The sequence below is a fragment of the Silurus aristotelis genome (assembly GCF_946808225.1).
Source record: "Silurus aristotelis genome assembly, chromosome: 1".
NCBI classification, from domain to species: domain Eukaryota; kingdom Metazoa; phylum Chordata; class Actinopteri; order Siluriformes; family Siluridae; genus Silurus; species Silurus aristotelis.
This window is the reverse complement of record NC_139574.1, coordinates 4,065,879-4,090,878: the sequence shown is the minus strand read 5'-3', so window position 1 is coordinate 4,090,878 and position 25,000 is coordinate 4,065,879. Positions and strand designations below refer to the sequence as shown.

Genomic DNA, 25,000 nt, shown 5'->3' with positions numbered 1-25,000 from the left:
CTCGATGTTAGAAAGGTTAGAAGGGAGGGGAAAAAGGAGGAAAGGAAAACATGAGTGATATAAAGGGATAAGCTGATGAAAAGTTGTTGGGGAGTATTATGGGATGGAGGGAAGGAAGATCGAGCAAGTGGTTTTCTTATCGTGTTGCAGCAGATTGAACGCGCCGAGTGATGAAGTGCTGATAGACGGAGATGGAGTGCGGCTTGGGGGGGAAAAAAAACCCAGCAGAACGCACTTCCTGCTAGAAAACAGATTACTCAGGTACAGATTGGGAGAGAACACGACGGTTGGGAATCAAACATTATAATATCTTCGTTCCAAAAGTTTGTGGACACCTCAGAATAAGATTGGGATGAATCTCTGTGAACATTAAATTCCACATTGCTCTTATAATGAGCTCCATTTTTCTGGAAAGATGTTCCACCAGATTTTGTGGAGATTTGTTCTCATCCAGACTCATTCAGAGATCTAGAGCAGAAGATCTTCCACACACATCCAACCTATGGTAAGCATATCTTCAATGAGCTGCACTTGTCATTCTGGAAAGGGTTTGATTTCAAGGTCAAACAAAGCAAACATGTCATGTGTGTACAGAAGAACCAATTGAGTGCAAAATACGTTGCTGTTGGAATACTTTCGCCATGCCGTGTATAATAAAATGGGTAGTTTTGAGAGAAGGAAGGAAACGTGTTTTTTTTCACTCCTCAACACAAAAAAAAAAAAGAAATGAATATTTCAGTCACATTACAGATTCAAAAGGTCAAATGAATGTTGCGCGGAGGAGCCACAGGGGGCGCTGTGATGGAACCGCTGACGTTTTTCATCCCTCGCGGGCAATTAAAATTGGCCACATGGAAATTCACCGGCGTCACCTTGCAAATGCGTTTCTCCATCTCCTGCCCTGAGCTGAGTGATATGAGCACCACTCACACACACTCACACACAGCTTCGAAATATAAAAAATACATATAAATGAAAAAATGGAGGAAAGGGGAGGGGGTCTGAGCAAAAATAATACGCGCCCGGAGCTCAGGAGCTTCGGCGCTCGCGGCCGAGCAGTGCTGCTGAAATATAAAGTGAGAGGAGTCCGAGCGGCGTGCCGGGAAACGTGTTTATTTCCGAGCCGTGCCTCCGGGTACTCGCGGAGAGACGTGCACTATTAATGCGTGGACATTTTTATGCCGCAAAAGTGCAAAATGTCTGAGAGACATTTCTTTGCTTTTAGATAATTCCCACATTAATCACGAGACACCTGAAAAAAACACATCACATGAAAACGTCTCAATGTTGCATGTACATGAGAAACGTAAGACACGTCGTCCCCTTCAAGGAGAAGAAAAGCAAGGACCTGCGTATAGTCGCCGCTGCAGTAACATTGTGAACCCTGAACTCTGAACTCTCTAAGGAACTAAAAGGCTTGCACACCACATGGTTCCTGATTGAGTTCTTGTACCATCTTTCCAAAAGGAAAAAAGAGGCTCCGCCAACTAGAAATACTTGAAGTACACTTTTCTGGCCACAGAAAATTCACAGGATTTTCTGAAGGAAAACAAATGCAGCAACACAACTGTCTATTTTGGATTGCATTTCGGTCTTTTGTAACAAGCTAGCGACCTAAAATATTCGCATTCGCATCCTCGCATGAGTCGAAACTGCTCACGGATCCGGAGCGAGTGAAACGTTCATGTGGGTTTCTGGGTAATATTCCGGATTCCTCAGCTGACGAGGGGGATACTCGGACGTTCGCCGGGAACGCCTAATTAGTTTCCTTCGACACAGCAAAAATGCAAATATTTGTCTCTGGACCCGTCTGTGAGAAGTCAGCACTCTGAAAAACCTGCACCGTGGCATAATTTTGGCTCCTCGGGGCGTGATTACGGTGCGAACGGGGCGCGTGATTAAAGTAGAATGTCAGCGTTTGTCCAAAAGAGCACAAGAGCGATAGTGAGAAGGAGGGAGCACCGTGTCGACGGATGCCTCTTTGCTACCCCAACTTAATTTTTTTAGATTTCCTAAAACTCTGAAAAACGGCTCGATTTCCGGTGAAATGTCAGCGCGGAGTTGCTGGAGGAAACGCCGGGTCTTGAAATGTCTCCCGCTTCTCCCCCAGAACTCGCCGGTTTCTTCTGGACAGACGGAGGAAAAGGTCACCCTTATAGATCAAAACAAATAAAACACACTCACTTTAGTCGTCCAAAGGGGTTTGTTTGTTTCCGATAAGTACTCAGGGTATGTTTTATGACAGTGGGGACAAGTAGCCCTTTTTTCTTTTCCTGCAGAGGAACCTTGAGCAGACTAGGAACCAAGCAGGATCAGAGATTATACAGTGCTCCGGAGCATGGAGGGTTAAGGGCCTTGCTCAAGAGCCCAATAGTGGCAGCTTGGCAATACGGAGGCTTGAACCACCAACCTTCTGATCAGTAACCCAGAGCCCTCACCACTTAGTTACCACTTCCTCAAAAATATTTGTCAAGTGGTAGCCCAGGGCAGATGTCCTTATCAAGAGTGACTTACAGCTGAGAATTTGAGGGTTAATGGACTTGCTCAGGGGCAAAACAGTGGCAGCTTGGCAATACTGGGACTTGAACACACAACCTTTTGATCAGTACCCCAAAGCCTTAACCACTAAGCTACCCTTTCCCCGAAGCATTCTTTTGAGAAGTGGTAGCTCAGGGCAGATGCCCTTATCCAGAGCAGTTGAGGGTTAAGGGCCTTGCTCAAGGGCCCAACAGTGGCAGTCATGGTCCTGGAATATGAACTTAAGACCTTTCAATTTCTTAACCACTGAACTACCCCTTCCCTTTTTCACCCATATGTGGTTCTTCACTAAGATTTCTTTCACAAAATCAGAGACACACATTTCCCACATCTTCGGATGCAGGAGAATGACATTTTGAACTGGGAGACTCAAACCTGTTCCAGCATCACAATGCAAACCCTTGAAGATACATGGGCTGGTGTGGAACATCTCCTTCTATAGAGTTCCTCAACCCTATTGAAATGAATTGGAACACTGACTGCACACTAGGACTCCTGTGAGTGTGTTTTGTGTCATTTCGTTTTCCAAAAGAAAAAAAAGAGAGATATATTGGGTGTTGATTGTAATATTTTATCTCTTTACTTTAAAAATTACCTTTCTGGAAGCCCCGCCCCCTTTCCTCTACATTTTGCATGCTCTTGCTTTCTTTCAAAACAAAAAAAAGAGTATTTTCAACTTTAGATAGATAGATAGATAGATAGATAGATAGATAGATAGATAGATAGATAGATAGATAGATAGATAGATAGATAGATAGATAGATAGATAGATAGATAGATAGATAGATAGATTACATTAGATTGTTTTTATAAATAATCTTTTAGCTCCTGGAAAATACGCGTATCTCCGCTGCTTTTCTTTTCCTCCACCTGGACAGATTAGATTGTTCTTCATGTCTCAGTTGCACTTTTCCAGCCTAATCATATTACACGGGGAATGGAGACGTCTTGCGCATCTACTGTGTGGAAAGATGAAACTATAATTAAGAACACGTCGCATTACCGTCTGTGGTGTTCAAACGATCGCTTTGAACAGCCTGATCTCTGTCTACTGTACAGCATCGCTCAGGGATTTGTCCACTCTCAGTCTCTCTTAGTCTCACTCTCAGTCTCTTATAATCTCTGTTTCAGTCTCTCTCTGTCTCACTCTCAGTCTCTCTCAGTCTCACTCTCAGTCTCTTATAATCTCTGTTTCAGTCTCTCTCTGTCTCGCTCTCAGTCTCTCTCAGTCTCACTCTCATTCTCTTATAATCTCGCTTTCAGTATCCCTCTGTCTTACTTTCAGTCTCACTCCCAGTATCACTCCCAGTCTCACTCTCAGTCTCATATAATCTCTCTTTTAGTCTGTCTCAGTCTCACTCTCAGTCTCTCTCAGCCTCACTCTCTGTCTCATTCTCAGTCTCTCTCAGTTTTACTTTCAGTCACTTATAATCTCTCTTTTAGTCTCTATCTTAGTCTCACTCTTATCCTCACACTCAATCTTAGTCTATCTCTCCCTCTTACTCTTACTCCAATCTCAGTCTTATTCTAACTCTCAGTCTCACTCTGGCTCACTTTTAATTTATTTCACTCTCAGTTTCCCTCAAAATCAATTTTACTCTCAGACACAATATCACTCTCATCTCTCTCTTAGTCTCACTCCTAGTCTCATGCTCAGTCTCACTATCAGTCTCTCTCTTAATCTCACTCAGTCTCACTCTCAGTCCCAGTCTCTCTCTCACTGTCAGTCTCACTCTCAGCCTCTCTCTCTCTCTCTCTCTCTCTCTCTCTCGCTCACTCAGTCTCACTTTTAGTCCCAGTCTCTCTCTCTTAGTCTCTCTCTCTCTTTAATTTTTTCCTGTGTGTAATGTCATTATTTTTATTATTCTCTAACACGAGAATAAATTAGATGCAACTTGAAAAAACAATCTCTCTCGCTCTCTTTTTCTCTCTTCCTAAAATATTTTAAACAAATTTCGGACCCCCCGGGATTAAATAGAATAAAGACAGATTTGAGGTTCAGAGTCAAGGTTTGTGTACGAAATGGAATCGTTCCTCCTGAGATCAGCGTGGAGGGGTTTAAACTGGATATAAATTTCACAGCTGAGGTTCAGACTTTCACTCGCCATCTGCACTTCCTGTTTATGAGGAAACCGTACGGAGAGGGTATAATGACAACACACACACACACACACACACACACACACACACACACACACACACACACACACACACACACACACACACTGTTTATGATCTCACACAATAACACTCTGCACCCAAAAGTATTTGGAAACCCGACTTTTCAAGTCAGATGTGGTTCTTCATTAAAAAGTTACAAAAGTAAAAGAAAAGACGTTAAAAAGAAAAAAGTACGGAAGAAAGAGACACAGCAAAGGAGAAAACAACTGTATATAAATAAAGAGAGAAAAAGACAAAACACGAGAGAGAGAGAGAGAGAGAGAGAGAGAGAGAGAGCGAGAGAGAGAGAGAGAGAGAGAGAGAGAGAGAGAGAGAGAGAGAGAGAAAGAGAAGAGAGAGAGAGAGAGAGAGAGAGAGAGAGAGAGAGAGAGAGAGAGAGAGAGAGAGAGAGAGAGAGAGAGAGAGAGAAAGAGAGAAAGAGAGAGAGAGAATGAGCAGGTAAAAGAGAGCAAAAACACATGAGAAGAAACTAAGAGGGAGATAAAGATAAACATGTGTGGAGACCAAAAATAAACACACAAATAAACAAGAAAATTCAATAATCTGAGACAAACAGAGAAAGACGAAGCGAAAGGAGGTAAGAGAGAGGGGGAGAAAGAACAGACAGAAGGAAAAAAGGAAGAAAGAGACACATTGAGACAGAAAAAAATAACAAAAAAGTGAGAGAAAAAAGAAAGTGATAGAGAAGAGTCAAAACATGAGGAAAAATGGTGAAAGGAAAAAAAAAAGCACACCGAAAGACAAACACTAACAAAAAAGAAAGAGAAGAGGACAGGAAGACTGAATTTGAGAGAGAGAGAGAGAGAGAGAGAGAGAGAGAGAGAGAGAGAGAGAGAGAGAGAGAGAGAGAGAGAGAGAGAGAAAGCGAGAGCAGACATTACAAATGAAAAGAAATGAGGCAGATAGAAAGAAAAGGGTAAAAAAGGAAAAAATTAGAGAGAAAAACAAGAACATAAATGAAAGATAGAGGAAGAGTGAGAGAGAGAGCAAAAGAGAGCAAAAAAGACTTGAGTAAGTGAGGACTGAGAAAGGAAGTAAAAGACAGACAGAGAGATAATAAATATAATTAAATAGGATAAACGAGAGAGAAAGAGAAAGAGTAGTAAAAATCATGAGGTAGAGGGAGACAGAGAGAAAAAAACTAGGAAAAAAAGAAAGAGGGAAGACATAAAAATGGAGTGAGTATGAAAGAGAGAAAGACAGAAAAAAAACCATGAATAAAGGAGGGAAAACAAGAGAAAAAATTTAAGAGGAAAGAGTGAGAAAGAGGAAGGTAAAGGTGAGCAAAAAAGACACGAGGAAAAGAAAAGAGAGAGATAAAGGAAGCAAAAGACAGACAGAGAGAAAAAAGATAATGGAAAAGGTAAAAAGTAGTGAGAGAAAGACAAGAAGACGGAGTAAAAGAGAGAGAGAGAGAGAGAGAGAGAGAGAGAGAGAGAGAGAGAGAGAGAGAAGGAGAGCAAGAGCAAGGAAAAAAAAAAGAAAGCGAAAGACGGACAGAGAAAAAGAGATAATAAAAGGGAAAAAATGAAAATAATGAAATGTATAGAAATAATGAAAGAGAAAGAGAAAGTGAGGGACAGAGAGAAAGAGAAAGAGAAAGTGAGGGACAGAGAGAAAGAGAAAGAGAAGATAGACATGAGAAAATAAAAAAATTATGAGAAAGGAATAGAAAAACAGACAGAAAACATGTTGGAAAATGAAAAAAAGGAAAGTGAAAGACAAGAAGACGGAATGACACAGAGAGAGAGAGAGAAAGAAAGAGAGAGTCTGAGTAGAAATCAATGAGGATGGATTGATGGAGGGATCGAGTTCTCTCATCAGCGATCGATTCCTAAAATAAACGAGTGATTACGGCCGTCATAAAGTCGAGCGCTTCTCAGCTAATCGCCGCGTCGTCGCCAGAAAACAGTTGCTCGAGCGCGAAATCGCCGGCTGTTTCACGGCCCGTTGTTCCCGCCCTTAAACCAAATGGACAATAAACCCATAACCACACACACACACACACACACACACACACACACACACACACACTTCAAACGCTTGATTTCAATCTGCCGTGTTTCCCAGTGAAGCGGAGATAACAGAGTCGCCGGGCGTGAAACGTGGCCCCCGAGGGCCGCGTGAACACTTGTTAGCGTTTCAGATCGGCGTATTTATCGAGCGGAACGTCGCCGGAGCCTGACGCGGGGGCTTTAGGGTTCATCGGCGGCGCCGGATTGAAGCGATGACCCGTTCAAAGTGGCTAACGGTCCTCCGTCTTTCCTTGCTAAGCGTGCTAATCCGTCAAAACGCGCCTGCGAGGCGAGGCGCGGCCCTGAATAAAGAACGCCATGAATAAAACACATGCTGAATAATTCACTTTTCAGAGGTGGAGATTAGCTCCTGTGTCACAACGAGAGGGTTTTGGGGGCTATTTTTACTCTTGAAGTACAGTAAGGAGTGTATATAAACACACACACACACACACACACACACACACACACACACACCCACACACACACACACTGATTCAAATCCATCTTGCTCGAAACTGTTGCTTAAACCAATCAGATTGTGACTTACTGACTCCGAGGCCCTCTAGCAGGCGTCTGATAACATCAGCATTTACACCATGCGTTACATTTGACCGTTAAACTGTTCACACACACACACACACACACACACACACACACACACACACACACACACACACCTACACTCTTAAACTAACTTCTCGTTCTCCGGCTGCGGTTTTCAAAGCCAAGTACCGTAAATGAAGGCATCTTTCTGTTTTTTTTCTCTTTTTTCTTCTAATTAGCCACTTCTGCTGAAAGCTGCGTACCGTTTGCCGGCACTTCAAAGCTTTCCACAAGCTTTTCTCCTCCTTTTCTCGTGCTAATGAAAGACACGCCGCTCCGCAAACACGCTTAACGAAGAGCTCTCCAATCGCATCTCGAACGCTTCCCGTAAACGAGACGAAGCCCGGCTCTCGTTACGGCGAGTAAATAATACTTCAAAAGCGTCCGACGGCTTCGGCAGGTTTCTCACTACCTGTAGGTCTGCAGTCATGTATCCTGATTAACAGACTGCTGTCATCAATGAGTCGTTTTTCTTTCTTTGTTTTATACATTTTTATATTTTCGAATGACTCGGGGTTAACAAATTCTCTCAATGATTTGTCTTATTTGACTCTGAACAATGGCTGCATGAACAATTCTGCAATCACTGAACATCACACCTAAATAGCGATAGAACTATAATTAATGGACAATCAGACTTCACTTCCCACCCACAATACAGCTGTAACCAATCAGACTTCAGTTCCCTCCCACAATACAGCTGTAACCAATCAGACTTCGGTTCCCACCCACAATACTGCTGTAACCAATCAGACTTCGGTTCCCACCCACAATACTGCTGTAACCAATCAGACTTCACTTCCCACCCACAATACAGCTGTAACCAATCAGACTTCGGTTCCCACCCACAATACAGCTGTAACCAATCAGACTTCGGTTCCCACCCACAATACTGCTGTAACCAATCAGACTTCGGTTTCCACCCACAATACTGCTGTAACCAATCAGACTTCACTTCCCACCCACAATACAGCTGTAACCAATCAGACTTCGGTTCCCACCAACAATACAGCTGTAACCAATCAGACTTTAGTTTCCACCCGCAATACTGCTGTTACCAGACTTTTGGCAAACTACCAACAAACAATACATGTATCTCTTCGATTGGAGACGCTCTGGTTTCTCATCTACGCTCTGTGGTTCCATGAAATTACAGAGTAAGAACAGGTGCTTTGAGGATGGATTTGGACTGTAGTTAATGTCTAACAGTCTGCTACATTACCTCAGGACTACAGTTTGCTTCTGATCTCCTTCACTGTACCTGAACATCGTTTATCTGCAATAAATGGCTAATCAGTGCAACCCAGAAGAGGATGGGTTCCCTCTTGAGTCTGGTTCCTCTCAAGGTTTCTTCCTTATGCCACCGGCTCGCTCATCAGGGACAAACTTACACTTATAAAGAACATCTTATTCATTTTTATGACCACATTATCAGTGTAAAGCTGCTTTGAGACGATGTTCATTGTTAAAAACGCAATACAAATAAAAATGAATTGAATGGAATTAAATATTATATGAAATAATAAAACCCAGGATGCAACAGTTAGATTTATATAGACATGTCTGGAACAGTAACAGCTAAACAAACCTATAACAATATTTCAATTGAAAAAAATATAATTTAGTAGAATTTTGAATATCTTTTTATTTTGTTATTCCCAGGTCACAGAATAAATTTGCTCCTAAAGCAGCTTTACAGAAATAAGAGTAATATCTGTGTCCTGTTATATAGCTTGTTGTCCTGTTACATAGCTACTGTATGTTTTCTGTTATGTAGCTCTGTGTTCTGTTATGTAGCTCTGTGTTCTGTTATGTAGCTCTGTGTTCTGTTACGTAGCTCTGTGTTCTGTTACGTAGCTCTGTGTTCTGTTATGTAGCTCTGTGTTCTATAAAGTAGCTCTGTGTTTTGTTATATACAGTGAGTAAAATAAGTATTTGAACACCCAGCTATTTTGCAAGTTCTCCCACTTAGAAATCATGGAGGGGTCTGAAATTGTCATCGTAGGTGCATGTCCACTGTGAGAGACATAATCTAAAAAAAAAAATCCAGAAATCACAATGTATGATTTTTAAACTATTTATTTGTATGATACAGCTGCAAATAAGTATTTGAACACCTGTCTATCAGCTAGAATTCTGACCCTCAAAGACCTGTTAGTCTGCCTTTAGAATGTCCACCTCCACTACATTTATTATCCTAAATTAGATGCACCTGTTTGAGGTCGTTTGCTGCATAAAGACACCTGTCCACCCCATACAATCAGTAAGAATCCAACTACTAACATGGCCAAGACCAAAGAGCTGTCCAAAGACACTAGAGACAAAATTGTACACCTCCACAAGGCTGGAAAGGGCTACGGGGAAATTGCCAAGCAGCTTGGTGAAAAAAGGTCCACTGTTGGAGCAATCATTAGAAAATGGAAGAAGCTAAACATGACTGTCAATCTCCCTCAGACTGGGTCTCCATGCAAGATCTCACCTCGTGAGGTCTCAATGATCTTAAGGAAGGTGAGAAATCAGCCCAGAACTACACGGGAGGAGCTGGTCAATGACATGAAAAGAGCTGGGACCACCGTTTCCAAGGTTACTGTTTGTAATACACTAAGACGTCATGGTTTGAAATCATGCATGGCACGGAAGGTTCCCCTGCTTAAACCAGCACGTGTCCAGGCATGTCTTAAGTTTGCCAATGACCATTTGGATGATCCAGAGGAGTCATGGGAGAAAGTCATGTGGTCAGATGAGACCAAAATAGAACTTTTGGGTAATTATTCCACTAAACGTGTTTGGAGGAAGAAGAATGATGAGTACAATTCCAAGAACACCATCGCTACTGTGACGCATGGGGGTGGTAGCATCATGCTTTGGGGGTGTTTTTCTGCAGGGCAACTGCACTGTATTAAGGAGAGGATGTATGTAGGAGAGGGCCATGTATTGCGAGATTTTGGGGAACAACCTCCTTCCCTCAGTTAGAGCATTGAAGATGGGTCGAGGCTGGGTCTTCCAACATGACAATGACCTGAAGCACACAGCCAGGATAACCAAGGAGCGGCTCTGTAAGAAGCATATCAAGGTTCTGGTGTGGCCTAGCCAGTCTCCAGACCTAAACCCAATAGAGAATCTTTGGAGGGAGCTCAAACTCCATGTTTCTCAGTGACAAGCCAGAAACCTGACTGATCTAGAGAAGATCTGTGTGGAGGAGTGGGCCAAAATCCCTCCTGCAGTGTGTGCAAACCTGGTAAAAAACTACAGGAAACGTTTGACCTCTGTAATTGCAAACAAAGGCTCCTGTACCAAATATTAACATTGACTTTCTCAGGTGTTCAAATACTTATTTGCAGCTGCATCATACAAATAAATAGTTAAAAAATCATATATTGTGATTTCTGGATTTTTTTTTTTTAGATTATGTCTCTCACAGTGGACATGCACCTACGATGACAATTTTAGACCCCTCCATGATTTCTAAGTGGGAGAACTTGCAAAATAGCAGGGTGTTCAAATACTTATTTTCCTCACTGTAGCTCTGTGTTCTGTTATGTAGCTCTGTGTTCTGTTACATTGCTCTGTGTTCTGTTACGTAGCTCTGTGTTCTATAAAGTACCTCTGTGTTCTGTTACGTAGCTCTGTGTTCTGTTACGTAGCTCTGTGTTCTGTTATATAGCTCTGTGTTCTGTTACGTAGCTCTGTGTTCTGTTACGTAGCTCTGTGTTCTGTTATATAGCTCTGTGTTCTATAAAGTACCTCTGTGTTCTGTTACAAAGCTCTGTGTTCTGTTACGTAGCTCTATGTTCTATAAAGTACCTCTGTGTTCTGTTACGTAGCTCTGTGTTCTGTTACGTAGCTCTGTGTTCTGTTATATAGCTCTGTGTTCTGTTACGTAGCTCTATGTTCTATAAAGTAGCTCTGTGTTCTGTTATGTAGCCCTGTGTTCTGTTACGTAGCTCTATGTTCTATAAAGTACCTCTGTGTTCTGTTACGTAGCTCTATGTTCTATAAAGTACCTCTGTGTTCTGTTACGTAGCTCTGTGTTCTGTTACGTAGCTCTGTGTTCTGTTACGTAGCTCTGTGTTCTGTTATATAGCTCTGTGTTCTGTTACGTAGCTCTATGTTCTATAAAGTAGCTCTGTGTTCTGTTATGTAGCCCTGTGTTCTGTTACGTAGCTCTGTGTTCTGTTACGTAGCTCTATGTTCTATAAAGTAGCTCTGTGTTTTGTTACGTAGCTCTGTGTTCTGTTACGTAGCTCTGTGTTCTGTAATGTGGCTCTATGTTTTGTTATGTAGCTCTGTGTTTTGTTATACATTCTAGTTTTTTCTTGTTTTCTTTCCATTTGAGGACATGAAGAACAGAAGAAAAGGAATCAGTAAAAGTTCAATTCAAATCAAAATGCTCCATATAAACACCTCAGTCAGAGTAAAAATGCCCAGACCGAGTGAAATTGTGATGGGTTTGAGAGGCGTGAGATAAACCTTTCTATAAACCGAACAAAATACAAATTCTGCCAAACACTTTAAACTGATAACTTGCAGAAGTTATACACAAACTTTTTAAGTGTGCTCTTGTGAACACCGTATTGATTCGCCACAGCATGGTTTTCCGCCCGGCTTCCGAGTTTGTATAAAACAACCACGACACGCATAATATGGGAATTGGATTTCTGATGGTCCCTTCTTCTGGGGCAATTAATCACGACAGGAGGGCCTTCTTTCAGGGCCACACGAAAACACCATATCAGACTAGAGAACGTCTTGTGTAAACAGTCCACCGAATCTTTCAATTAAAATGATTTTATTTGGAATGACAAAAAAAGTGTACATTTAAACGTTAATACTGTACTCTTCTACAATACAGCTGTAACCAATCAAACAAAAGGCTCCACCTCCAGTACAACTAAAACCAATCAGACGCCATCTTTGCACTTTAGACTCCACCCACAGCACAACTGTATCCAAAATATCCATTTAGACTGCAGTTCCCATTTAATAGATATACAATCAGACTTCAGTTTCCACCCCAAAGTGTCAAATCAAACTGAAGATCCCACCCACAAAATATTCATTGAGACTTCAGTTACCACCCCACAAAATATTTAATCAGACCTCAAATCCCACCCCCAAAATATCCAATCAAACTACAAATCTCACCCCCAAAATATCCAATCAGATTGCAGTTACAACCCACAAAATATCAAATCTGACTGCAGTTCCCACACAAAAGATATCCAATCAGATTTAAGTTCCTACAAATTAAATATTGAATCAGAGTGCAGTTACAACCCCCAGAATATCCAATCAGACTGCAGCCCCCCTCCCCAAACAATCTTTGAATTAAACTACAATTCCAATTCCCAAAGTATCCAATTAAACTTCAATTACCATCTCCAAAATATCCAATCAGACTGCAGTTCCCATTCACAAAATATTCATTCAGACTTCATTTACCACCCCCAAAATATTTAATCAGACTAAAAATCCTACCCCCAAAATATTCAATCAGACTACAATTCCCATTTTTAAAATATCCAATTAGAAGGCAAAAATGCCTCTGGCCCCCGCCATTATTTTTTAACAAAAACATTGCTGAGGCTCTGGAAGGATTCCATTCTACTGTTTGGACTTCAATCAATGTAAAATGGATTGGGTGAAGTTCCAAGATAAGGGAGAAAAAAGTTCGATCGATCTTTTCTTGTCAGTGGATTGTACTCCTGCCCATTGCTAATATACCCGAAGCAACAACAAAATGACTTGTTCAGTCAGTACGCCATATTTCTCTTATACATCATCATCCCGCCGTCCATTTGTCAAGTCGTTTCGGTGTAAAGTGATTTGTGCGAGTTTCTTGGCAGAGCAACAACAATTGCGTTTTAGTCTATTGTGAATGTACACTGGGGTCCCCATTTACCTCCCGCTTACCCCCTGATTACCCTGTCAGACACTCACCAGAGCGCAGTAGGTCTCAGGCGGGTCTCCGCAGGTGATGTCCGGAGGGTCGAGGGTCACCTTGAGGTACTGGGTCATATCTGCAGCCTCGGGTTGGCAGGCCATGTAATCCCAGGTGAGTCCATCTTCCGTGTAAAGCTGCGACTTGCAAATGTCGTAGTGGCCCCACGTAGGGTAGTGCTGCATGGCCAGGCCCGAAAAGCACGACCAGGCCGCCTGGAGCGTCACTATTAACCACACGCGCATGGCTGCCTGGGCACGGATGGACAGATCGAGCGAATACGAATACAGAGAGAATGTGTGAAGCTTATGTTCAGGGGTCTGAGTTTACGAAATAATCCAGATGTGCGAAAGGTGACGGAGCATGCCAGCTTCTTCTATACACACTCTTTATACGGATCCTCTGGGAGAACTGAAGGAGAAAGAGAGAGAGAGAGAAAGCGACGGAGATGTCTGATATGAATCGTCTTCTGTGGGCCGATACTTTTAATGGACAACCTTCTCAGTTTTGCTTTCTGTCAATCATCGTCTTCTTCCTGTCTGTCGTTCTGTGAAGAGAGTGCAAAGAAAAGGAAGAAAAGTGAGAATGAGAACCCGACAAGGGAATAAAGAGAGAGAGAGAGAGAGAGAGAGAGAGAGAGAGAGAGAGAGAGAGAGAGAGAGAGAGAGAGAGAGAGAGAGAGAGAGAGAGAGACCACTCAGGGGTCTTATCCACCTCACAGAAAAATCTCGCATTTCAAAGAGGCCATCAAAGAAAATGTGATCCGTAGCCTTCACATTACATACTCCATTCCCGTTCATAGCCATCCATCAAACACACACACACACACACACACACACACACACACACACACACACACACACACAACACCTAAATGGATAGAACATCCATTGGATGGATTTGAAAAGGAAAATGTTGTTTGCACTCTGTTTACGCGGGCACACAGTGACTCGTTTAATAGAGGGCAAATCCTTGAGGTTACATGTATAAAAGTTACTATAGTAACACCATATCTGAAACCTGTCCCCCCTGCCCCACACACACACACACACACACACACACACACACACACGCGCACACACACACACACACACACACACACACACACACACACACACACACACACACACACACAGCGTACAAAAGAGCTAAATGAAGTATAAGGGCAAGATAAAGTCTCTGAATCACCATTACCACCTCCACCATCATCAACATCAATACCACCACCACTATCACCATCATCACCACCACCACCTGTAACATCATCAGCACCACAATCCTCACCACAATCACCACCAATACCACCTATAACACCATCAGCACCACAATCCTCACCATCATCACCACCACCACCTCTACATCATCAGCACCACAATCCTCACCACAATCACCACTACCACTATCATCATCATCACCACCACCACCTGTAACACCATCAGCACCACATTCCTCACCACAATCACCACCACCACTATCACCATCATCACCACCACCACCTGCAACATCATCAGCACCACAATCCTCACCATCATCACCACCACCACCTGTAACATCATCAGCACCACAATCCTCACCACAATCACCACCACCACTATCACCATCATCACCACCACCACCACCTATAACATCATCAGCACCACAATCCTCACCATCATCACCACCACCACCTCTACATCATCATCACCACAATCCTCACCACAATCACCACCACCACTATCATCATCATCACCACCACCACCTACCTGTAACACCATCAGCACCACATTCCTCACCACAATCACCACCACCACTATCACCATCATCACCACCACCACCTGCAACATTATCAGCACCACAATCCTCACCATCATCACCACCACCACCTGTAACATCATCAGCACCACAATCACCACCACCACTATCATCATCACCACCACCACCACCTGTAACATCATCAGCACCACAATCACCACCACCACTATCATCATCACCACCACCACCACCTGTAACATCATCAGCACCACAATCCTTACCACAATCACCACCACCACTATCATCATCATCACCACCACCACCTGTAACATCATCAGCACCACAATCATCACCACAATCACCACCACCACTATCACCATCATCAACACCACCACCTGTAACACCATCAGCACCACAATCCTCACCACAATCACCACCACCAGTATCATCATCATCACCACCACCACCTGTAACATCATCAGCACCACAATCCTCACCACAATCACCACCACCACTATCATCATCATCAACACCACCACCTGCAACATCATCAGCAACACAATCATCACCACAATCACCACCACCATGAACACCATCACCACCACCTGTACCATGACCATTATCACCCTCCATAATACCATTATTACCAGCACCAGCACCACTATCTTTAACACCATCACCACCATCAACACCACCACCCCCTTCACCATCACCACCACCACCACCAATATTACCACCATCAGCATTACTATCTCCTGTACATTCACCAAAATCATCTCCTCCACCAACACCACCATCACAAGCACCGCCGTCAGCTTCATCACCATCACCAACACCACCACCACCATTACATCACCTCCAAAATTGTAGACGCATTATTAAGTATGGAACATTTAAGTTCTAGCTGCTAATAAACGTCCAGTTCCTCAGCTTTATCTTTCTCTCGAAGAGAGCAAAATGTTTCAAAAACTCCTTGAAGACATCAGGAAAGTTTCCTCTGACACTGGAGACTCCTTTCATACGTGGTGTTAGAGGAGGAGTGTGATGGGTAATAGGTGTTCGAGTGTAATCTGAGTATAAATGTAGTAGTGTTAAGGGAAGGGGGAGGTGGAGAAGAAGGGGGGGGGGGGGTGTTTCAGGGCGCTTTCTCACTGGCTGCTCCGACTGAATCACTCACGTCTCTGCTGTTTGTTTTGCTGTCTCCATATTTTCATGTGTAATTAAGCTGAAATGATTCCCTGTCAACTCGCTTTTACGGCACACTGTTAAAACACTAATTGTCCTTTAACGCACTTCAGAGGAATGGCTGCAATTAGACAAATAAAAGGGACGTTTTATATTTTTTCCTTTCTTTTTTTATCAGGCGTGTCGTTCGCCTCGTAAAAAACAGATCGCTGCGAGAGCTGAAACGAGACGACGACCCCGACGAGAGCTGGCGAACAAAAGGGCTGAGAAAAGTGAATTAATGTGCGACTCATTCAGCTTCTAATCACCACTCATACTCACTGTGAATGAAATGAGCACCGCCTCTACACTCTCCGAGTGTGTGTGTGTGTGTGTGTGTGTGTGTGTGTGTGTGTGTGTGTGTGTGTGTGTGTGTGTGAGGGGGGGGGCAGACACTAGAGACATTGCAATCATGTATAATGGAGTTTATTAATATTAAGCTCCTTCACACACACACGCCCACACACAAACACACACACACACACACACACACACACACACACACACACTAATAATGACTTTGAATTGAATTTCTATATACTTTATTGCAGATCTTGTATATATATATATATATATAATGATTTTTAATAGTTTTATTGCATTTTTATCTATCTATCCGTCCGTCCGTCCGTCCGTCCGTCCGTCCGTCCGTCCGTCCGTCCGTCCGTCCGTCCGTCCGTCCGTCCGTCCATCCATCTATCTATCTATCTATCTATCTATCTATCTATCTATCTATCTATCTATCTATCTATCTATCTATCATATCTATCATATCTTCTCCCCCTATCTCGTTTTCCCTCCAACGGTCCACTCTTTTTCCTCCCCCTCTTTTTCGCCCATAACACAGTCAAACGATGTCTATTAATCACTTTCCACGAAGCTCGTCTCCTAATTGGTGTCATTTCTCCCCCTGTCCATCCTTCTCCTCCATTCTGTCCATTACTCTCTGCCTTCCTTATTCTCTCCCTCGTTCTCTCCCTACTTCTCTCCCTCCGTCTCTCGTCTCCATCTCTATGCGTCTGCCCCCTCACCCTGCTCTTATTAAATCTGGAGGATCTAATCAGGCTCTCCATCCATCGTGGTGTAATGTGCATGGTGATGGATGTGAGGGGTGTTAATAGGACACCGCCGTGCTCTCAGATTCATAAAAAAATTGACCTTTCCTGATGCAGCTCGTATTCTTAATCGCTCGGCCTGTAGATGATGAAGACCGATGATGTGCTCAGGGTCGATTTACACACAGTTAAAAGAAAGGATTAAAAACACTAACAGAGTGACAGGAAAAAAACATTTAAGTGTGCTGTGTGTGAAATTGTTTAGGCACTCCCGCTCACTAATGCCTATAAAGTGTCTGAGAAAAGTTTTTGAGAAACACATGCATGTTCCCCAGCAATGTAACGGTATGAAGACCAAACTTCTTAAACCAAACAAATCTATGTCCAGATGGTCCCTTTATTTCAACTGAAAAATCCTCCCTTAGCATGAAGAGCAGCTTTTACACACCTTCAGCACCTGGACAGTTCCTTTCTCCAAACGTTCAGCTGTAATACTTTGCCTTGTCTCTTGAAAAACCTACAAAAAGTGTTTCTTGTTCATCCAAAGCAGTTCAATAGGATATAGCTGCAGTGACCGGGCAGGTCAATCCATCATAGATATCACGCCAGACCACTGTTTGCTCTCTAAATAACGCTTACGGAGCTCACACGTACACTTCACAATCCAGCTGGAAATGCAAGTGTGGAATGGTTGCCATGTTGGTTCAGGATTCCTTTTACTTTCCGGAATAAATTTTTAAAACAACCCCAAACTATTGAGCTTCTACCTCCATGTGTGAGTGTGGGGGTGAGGCAGTCTGATCAAATCTTCTCTCCTGTTCTCCGTCTTACACAAGTTCTTCTGTTAGTGCCGATAATGTCACGTTTAGACTTCACACAACTTTCTTCCACTCGTTCACTGCCCTGTTCTTGTGTGCCTTTTACTGAGTTTGGATTATAGAAATGGAAAGGAACAGGCAGGTCTCAATATGTTGAGTTCACAATATATATATTACAGATATATTACACATACAGTTTTCCTGTCAGTGTCCTCCAGATGACTCCATCAAATCTACTTGCTAATTTGCTAATTTTGGTTTGAAACTCCATTTTATTTATTTCTTATTCATGTTGCAGTACGAAAAATAGTCCATTATCAAGTGTACTTCTAAAATCAGAGTGCATTGTGGGTACAAAACGACTGAAACAGTGCAGGGAGTGAGGTTTTGCTAGGTTCTGTTTTTTCTCCTAGGATTGGTTTTACTTACAACACTAGCTTTCAGTCATTAGGTACAGAAGTGTGTGACACTATTCTAGATTTTGTTCTTTTTGTTGGCTTTTACATGAGGTTAAATTCCACTCAGTAGTTCAGCTTTGACCACTATCTTAGGTTTTTTTATGCTGGGTTTCACTCACCAGACTAGCTCTCACTCACTTCCTAGGCTAGCTATCCAGGTTAGCTTTTACTCCTTATTTTATTTCGCACACAAGTTTCCTGGCACATTTGAGGTTTTCTTGGCAAAAGCTCGACCCTCTGCTGAAATTGGTGTCCATGTTGTTAAGCTAAAAATTGACAATTTTTTTTTTTTTTAAATCACAGATTGTGTTTACAAAAGAATCGCATGAAACATGATAGAAAACATTCCCAAACAGTAAGAAATGTGTTTTTGTTAGACCCTGATTTCCATTTGAATGTTTGTGTGAAGTCAGATGATGTGAACATAGTCTAAATTTTGCTCATCAGCACAACGTTAGCACAATTTGCCATCCCATGTTCACACAGGATACAGACAGAGAAGAAAGAGACAGGGAGGGAATGAGTAAGAAAGAGTGTGTGTGTGTGTGTGTGTGTGTGTGTGTGTGTGTGTGTGTGTGTGTGTGTGTGTGTGTGAGAGTGAATCGAGCCGGTCGTGATACAGAGACAGATAAGGCTCGGGCTCAGATTAAAGCTCACACGTCGTGGCTCGTTATCACTCTCGCTCTGCTGGAACGCACGCTGCTTCCTCACACACACACGTAAACACATAAACACACACGCTGTGATGATCACCTCCCTCCCCATCTGTTAGCACTAACACAGGGTACTGTATGAATGTCTGAGGTTTTCCGTCACCCAGATCATCCTGGAATGTCGAGTAGCCCAGGCTTTTTGCCAGATCTGACTGAGAGTCACATGACCTAATAGAGTTACTGTTTACTGGTAGCACCTCAAGCCTAGCAGGCAGCCACATCAACTAGCCATTCACTAAAACACGCGGGAAGTAATCTAATCTAGCAAAAACAATCAGACCATTATACACACCCCACATACCACTGTAACCAATCAGACCATTATACCCACCCCAAAAACCACTGTAACCAGTCACACCATTATACACACCCCACATACCACTGTAACCAATCAGACCATTATACCCACCCCAAAAACCACTGTAACCAATCACACCATTATACCCACCCCAAAAACCACTGTAACCAATCACACCATTATACCCACCCCAAAAACCACTGTAACCAATCAGACTATTATACCCACCCCAAAAACCACTGTAACCAATCACACCATTATACACACCCCACATACCACTGTAACCAATCACACCATTATACCCACTGTTATACACACCCCACATACCACTGTAACCAATCACACAATTATACCCACCCTGCATACCACTGTAACCAATCACACCATTATACCCACCCCAAAAACCACTGTAACCAATCACACCATTATACACACCCCACATACCACTGTAACCAATCACACCATTATACCCACCCCACATACCACTGTAACCAATCACACCATTATACCCACCCCAAAAACCACTGTAACTAATCACACCATTATACCCACAACACATACCACTGTAACTAATCACACCATTATACCCACCCCACATACCACTGTAACCAATCACACCATTATACCCACCCCACATACCACTGTAACCAATCACACCATTATACACACCCCACATACCACTGTAACCGATCACACCATTATACCCACCCCAAGAACCACTGTAACTAATCACACCATTATACCCACCCCACATACCACTGTAACCAATCACACCATTATACCCACAACACATACCACTGTAATCAATCACACCATTATACCCACCCCAAAAACCACTGTAACTAATCACACCATTATACACACCCCACATACCACTGTAACCAATCACACCATTATACCCACAACACATACCACTGTAACCAATCACACCATTATACCCACAACACATACCACTGTAACCAATCACACCATTATACCCACCCCACATACCACTGTAACCAATCACACCATTATACCCACCCCAAAAACCACTGTAACTAATCACACCATTATACACACCCCACATACCACTGTAACCAATCACACCATTATACCCACAACACATACCACTGTAACCAATCACACCATTATACCCACAACACATACCACTGTAACCAATCACACCATTATACCCACCCCAAAAACCCCTGTAATCAATCACACCATTATACCCACCCCAAAAACCACTGTAACCGATCACACCATTATACCCACCCCAAGAACCACTGTAACCAATCACACCATTATACCCACCCCACATACCACTGTAACCAATCACACCATTATACCCACAACACATACCACTGTAACCAATCACACCATTATACCCACCCCACATACCACTGTAACTAATCACACCATTATACACACCCCACATACCACTGTAACCAATCACACCATTATACCCACAACACATACCACTGTAACCAATCACACCATTATACCCACAACACATACCACTGTAACCAATCACACCATTATACCCACCCCACATACCACTGTAACCAATCACACCATTATACCCACCCCAAAAACCACTGTAACTAATCACACCATTATACACACCCCACATACCACTGTAACCAATCACACCATTATACCCACAACACATACCACTGTAACCAATCACACCATTATACCCACAACACATACCACTGTAACCAATCACACCATTATACCCACCCCAAAAACCCCTGTAACTAATCACACCATTATACACACCCCACATATCACTGTAATCAATCACACCATTATACCCACCCCAAAAACCACTGTAACCGATCACACCATTATACCCACCCCAAGAACCACTGTAACCAATCACACCATTATACCCACCCCACATACCACTGTAACCAATCACACCATTATACCCACAACACATACCACTGTAACCAATCACACCATTATACCCACCCCAAAAACCACTGTAACTAATCACACCATTATACACACCCCACATACCACTGTAACCAATCACACCATTATACCCACAACACATACCACTGTAACCAATCACACCATTATACCCACCCCAAAAACCACTGTAACTAATCACACCATTATACACACCCCACATACCACTGTAACCAATCACACCATTATACCCACAACACATACCACTGTAACTAATCACACCATTATACACACCCCACACACCACTGTAACCAATCACACCATTATACCCACCCCACATACCACTGTAACCAATCACACCATTATACCCACCCCACATACCACTGTAACCAATCACACCATTATACACACCCCACATACCACTTTAATCAATCACACCATTATACCCACCCCAAAAACCACTGTAACCAATCACACCATTATACCCACCCCAAAAACCACTGTAACCAATCACACCATTATACACACCCCACATATCACTGTAATCAATCACACCATTATACCCACCCCACATACCACTGTAACCAATCACACCATTATACCCACCCCAAAAACCACTGTAACCAATCACACCATTATACACACCCCACATACCACTGTAACTAATCACACCATTATACACACCCCACATACCACTTTAATCAATCACACCATTATACCCACCCCACATACCACTGTAACTAATCACACCATTATACACACCCCACACACCACTGTAACCAATCACACCATTATACACACCCCACATACCACTGTAACCAATCAGATTGCAGAACCCAGTACATTGTTACAATCAGACTACAATTTCCAACACTTTTAATTAGCATAAACTAAACATCCCATTATGCATGTGTTGTTTTGTCATGATCAGTAACTGCTGTTACTACTCCACACACAACACATACACACACACACACACACACACACACACACACACACACACACACACACACACACACACACACACACACACACACACACACACACACCTATCACACACACTGATACACAGTGTTATTTTCTCTCAGCATGTGAGACAGTCGTGACCGTCTAAAGTGAAGCTTTGGCGTGTTAATCTCCGTGTTAACACTCCAACCCGAGATGGAACACTGAGGCGAGACTATTTATGGACGCCGGGCTCGATTGGCAAGCTGATGAGTTTATATTTAAACTTGTAAATGTATTGCAGGTTCGGTGTGAAAGAGGTCAGCGTCGCCATGAGTTAAAGACACAGGACATGATTTTCTGCTACCAGGAATTTCAAACATATTCGTGCACACTTACATAGAATTTATTCTGACTGATCAATGTTTTAATACAAACTACACTGCTACAATCAGACCAAAGTTTCCACTACACTGTTACAATCAGACTAAAGTTCCCACTGCACTGTTACAATCAGACCACAGTTCCCACTACACTGCTACAATCAGACCACAGTTTTCACTACACTGTTACAATCAGACCAAAGTTCCCCCTAAACTGTTACAATCAGACCACAGTTTCCACTACACTGTTTCAATCAGACCACAGTTTTCACTACACTTACAATCAGACCAAAGTTCCCCCTAAACTGTTACAATCAGACCACAGTTTCCACTACACTGTTACAATCAGACCACAGTTTCCACTACACTGTTACAATCAGACCACAGTTTCCACTACACTGTTACAATCAGACCACAGTTTCCACTACACTGTTACAATCAGACCACAGTTTCCACTACACTGTTACAATCAGACCACAGTTTCCACTACACTGCTACAATCAGACCACAGTTTCCACTACACTGTTACAATCAGACCACAGTTTCCACTACACTGCTACAATCAGACCACAGTTTCCACTACACTGTTACAATCAGACCACAGTTTCCACTACACTGCTACAATCAGACCACAGTTTCCACTACACTGTTACAATCAGACCACAGTTCCCCCTAAACTGTTACAATCAGACCACAGTTCTCATAGTGTAGAACAGTGTACACTCTTCAACACTAACATCGTGTAACACACACGCACACACACACACACACATACACACACACACACACACACACACACACACACACACACACACACACACACACACACACACACACACACACACAGCACACACTGCTTCGAAATCACTACTCCGGCTAAGTTTCCTTTACAACTCACACTGTCCTGTTACTGCTATTTTAAAGCAGGTGATGCTCTGAATGCCAGACGGGCTGTGTTCCAAATCGTGTTTTATCCTTTCATCATCAGCACCAGCATCGTCAGCATCATGATCACTGATTCATGTCTTACTGAGCAGTAATGTGATTACTATAGTTTTATTACAGGGAGAGAGAGAGAAAGAGAGAAAGAGAGAGAGACAGAGAGAGAGAGAGAGAGAGAGAGAGAGAGAGAGAGAGAGAGAGAGAGAGAGAGAGAGAGAGAGAGAGAAGGAATATACAGAGAGAGACAGATGGAGTTGGTTAGCAAAAAGGCGAGAGACGGAGTGATAGAGTGGAAGTTGGTCAAAGAGGCGATAGACTGAGGCATACAGACTAAAAATGTGTGTGTGTGTGTGTGTGTGTGTGTGTGTGTGTGTGTGTGTGTGTGTGTGTGTGTGTGTGTGTGTGTGTGTGTAAGTGAAAGAGAGAGGTTACAAAAAACAGATAGAAAGAGACAAAGAAAGACAAAGTGAAAGAACACTGAAAGAGAGATAGAAAGGATAGACAGAGAGGTAGACTAAAAGAGATAAATGGAAAGAAAGAATATCTTTCTCTCTTTTCTTTCTCTCAGATGTGAGAGTCAATAAGATGGAAGGAAAGAGAGAGAGAGAGAGAGAGAGAGAGAGAGAGAGAGAGAGAGAGAGAGAGAGAGAGAAAAAGAGAGAGAGAGAGAGAGAGAGAGAGAGAGAGAGAGAGAGAGAGAGAGAGAGAGAGAGAGAGAGAAAGAAAGAAAGATTGAAAGCATTGTGAGAAACAGAAAGTCAGACAGAAAGATCAAGAAAAAGAAAGACAACTGAAAGATCACTTTTCACAGATTTCTTCTTTCTCTTTCTTTGTCTTTTTCCCTCTAACATGAGAAAGAAATGAATGACAGACACAAAGGGATGAATGGATATAAAGAGAGAAAATGAACGAGAGAAAGATGGAGGTCGAAAATTCGAAAGAACACTGCAAGAGAGTGATAGACAGATCTTTCTGTTTGTCCGTCTGTCTTTCTGTCTCTCTCTTTTTCTTTCTCTCTCTTTTACTCTTTCTCTCTCTAGCAAGAGAAAAACTGAGCGACAGACGGAAAGTGAGAGAGAGAGATTGAGCTAGAGACAAAGTAAGAGAGCATTGAAGAGACAGACAGACAGACAGACAGACAGACAGACAGACAGACAGACAGACAGACAGACAGACAAACAGACAGACAGATAGAGAAAGCCAAACTGAAGGAACACTGCAGGAGATTGGAGAATAGATAAACAGAAAAAGAGAGA

At 42.7% G+C, this 25,000-nt stretch overlaps 1 protein-coding gene across 8 annotated transcripts in view; it reads right to left on the bottom strand.

The window, feature by feature from the left end:
* The window catches only part of ntng1a (netrin g1a), a 153,578-nt gene that overhangs the window by 122,244 nt on the left and 6,334 nt on the right, over positions 1 to 25,000 (bottom strand). For all 8 annotated transcript variants that reach the window (XM_083546720.1, XM_083546721.1, XM_083546722.1 and 5 more), the window contains exon 2: positions 13,281 to 13,828. In XM_083546720.1, the coding sequence (XP_083402846.1) occupies positions 13,281 to 13,526 (246 nt within the window). In that variant the 5' untranslated portion in view covers positions 13,527 to 13,828. The remainder of the gene's footprint in view (positions 1 to 13,280; positions 13,829 to 25,000) is intronic.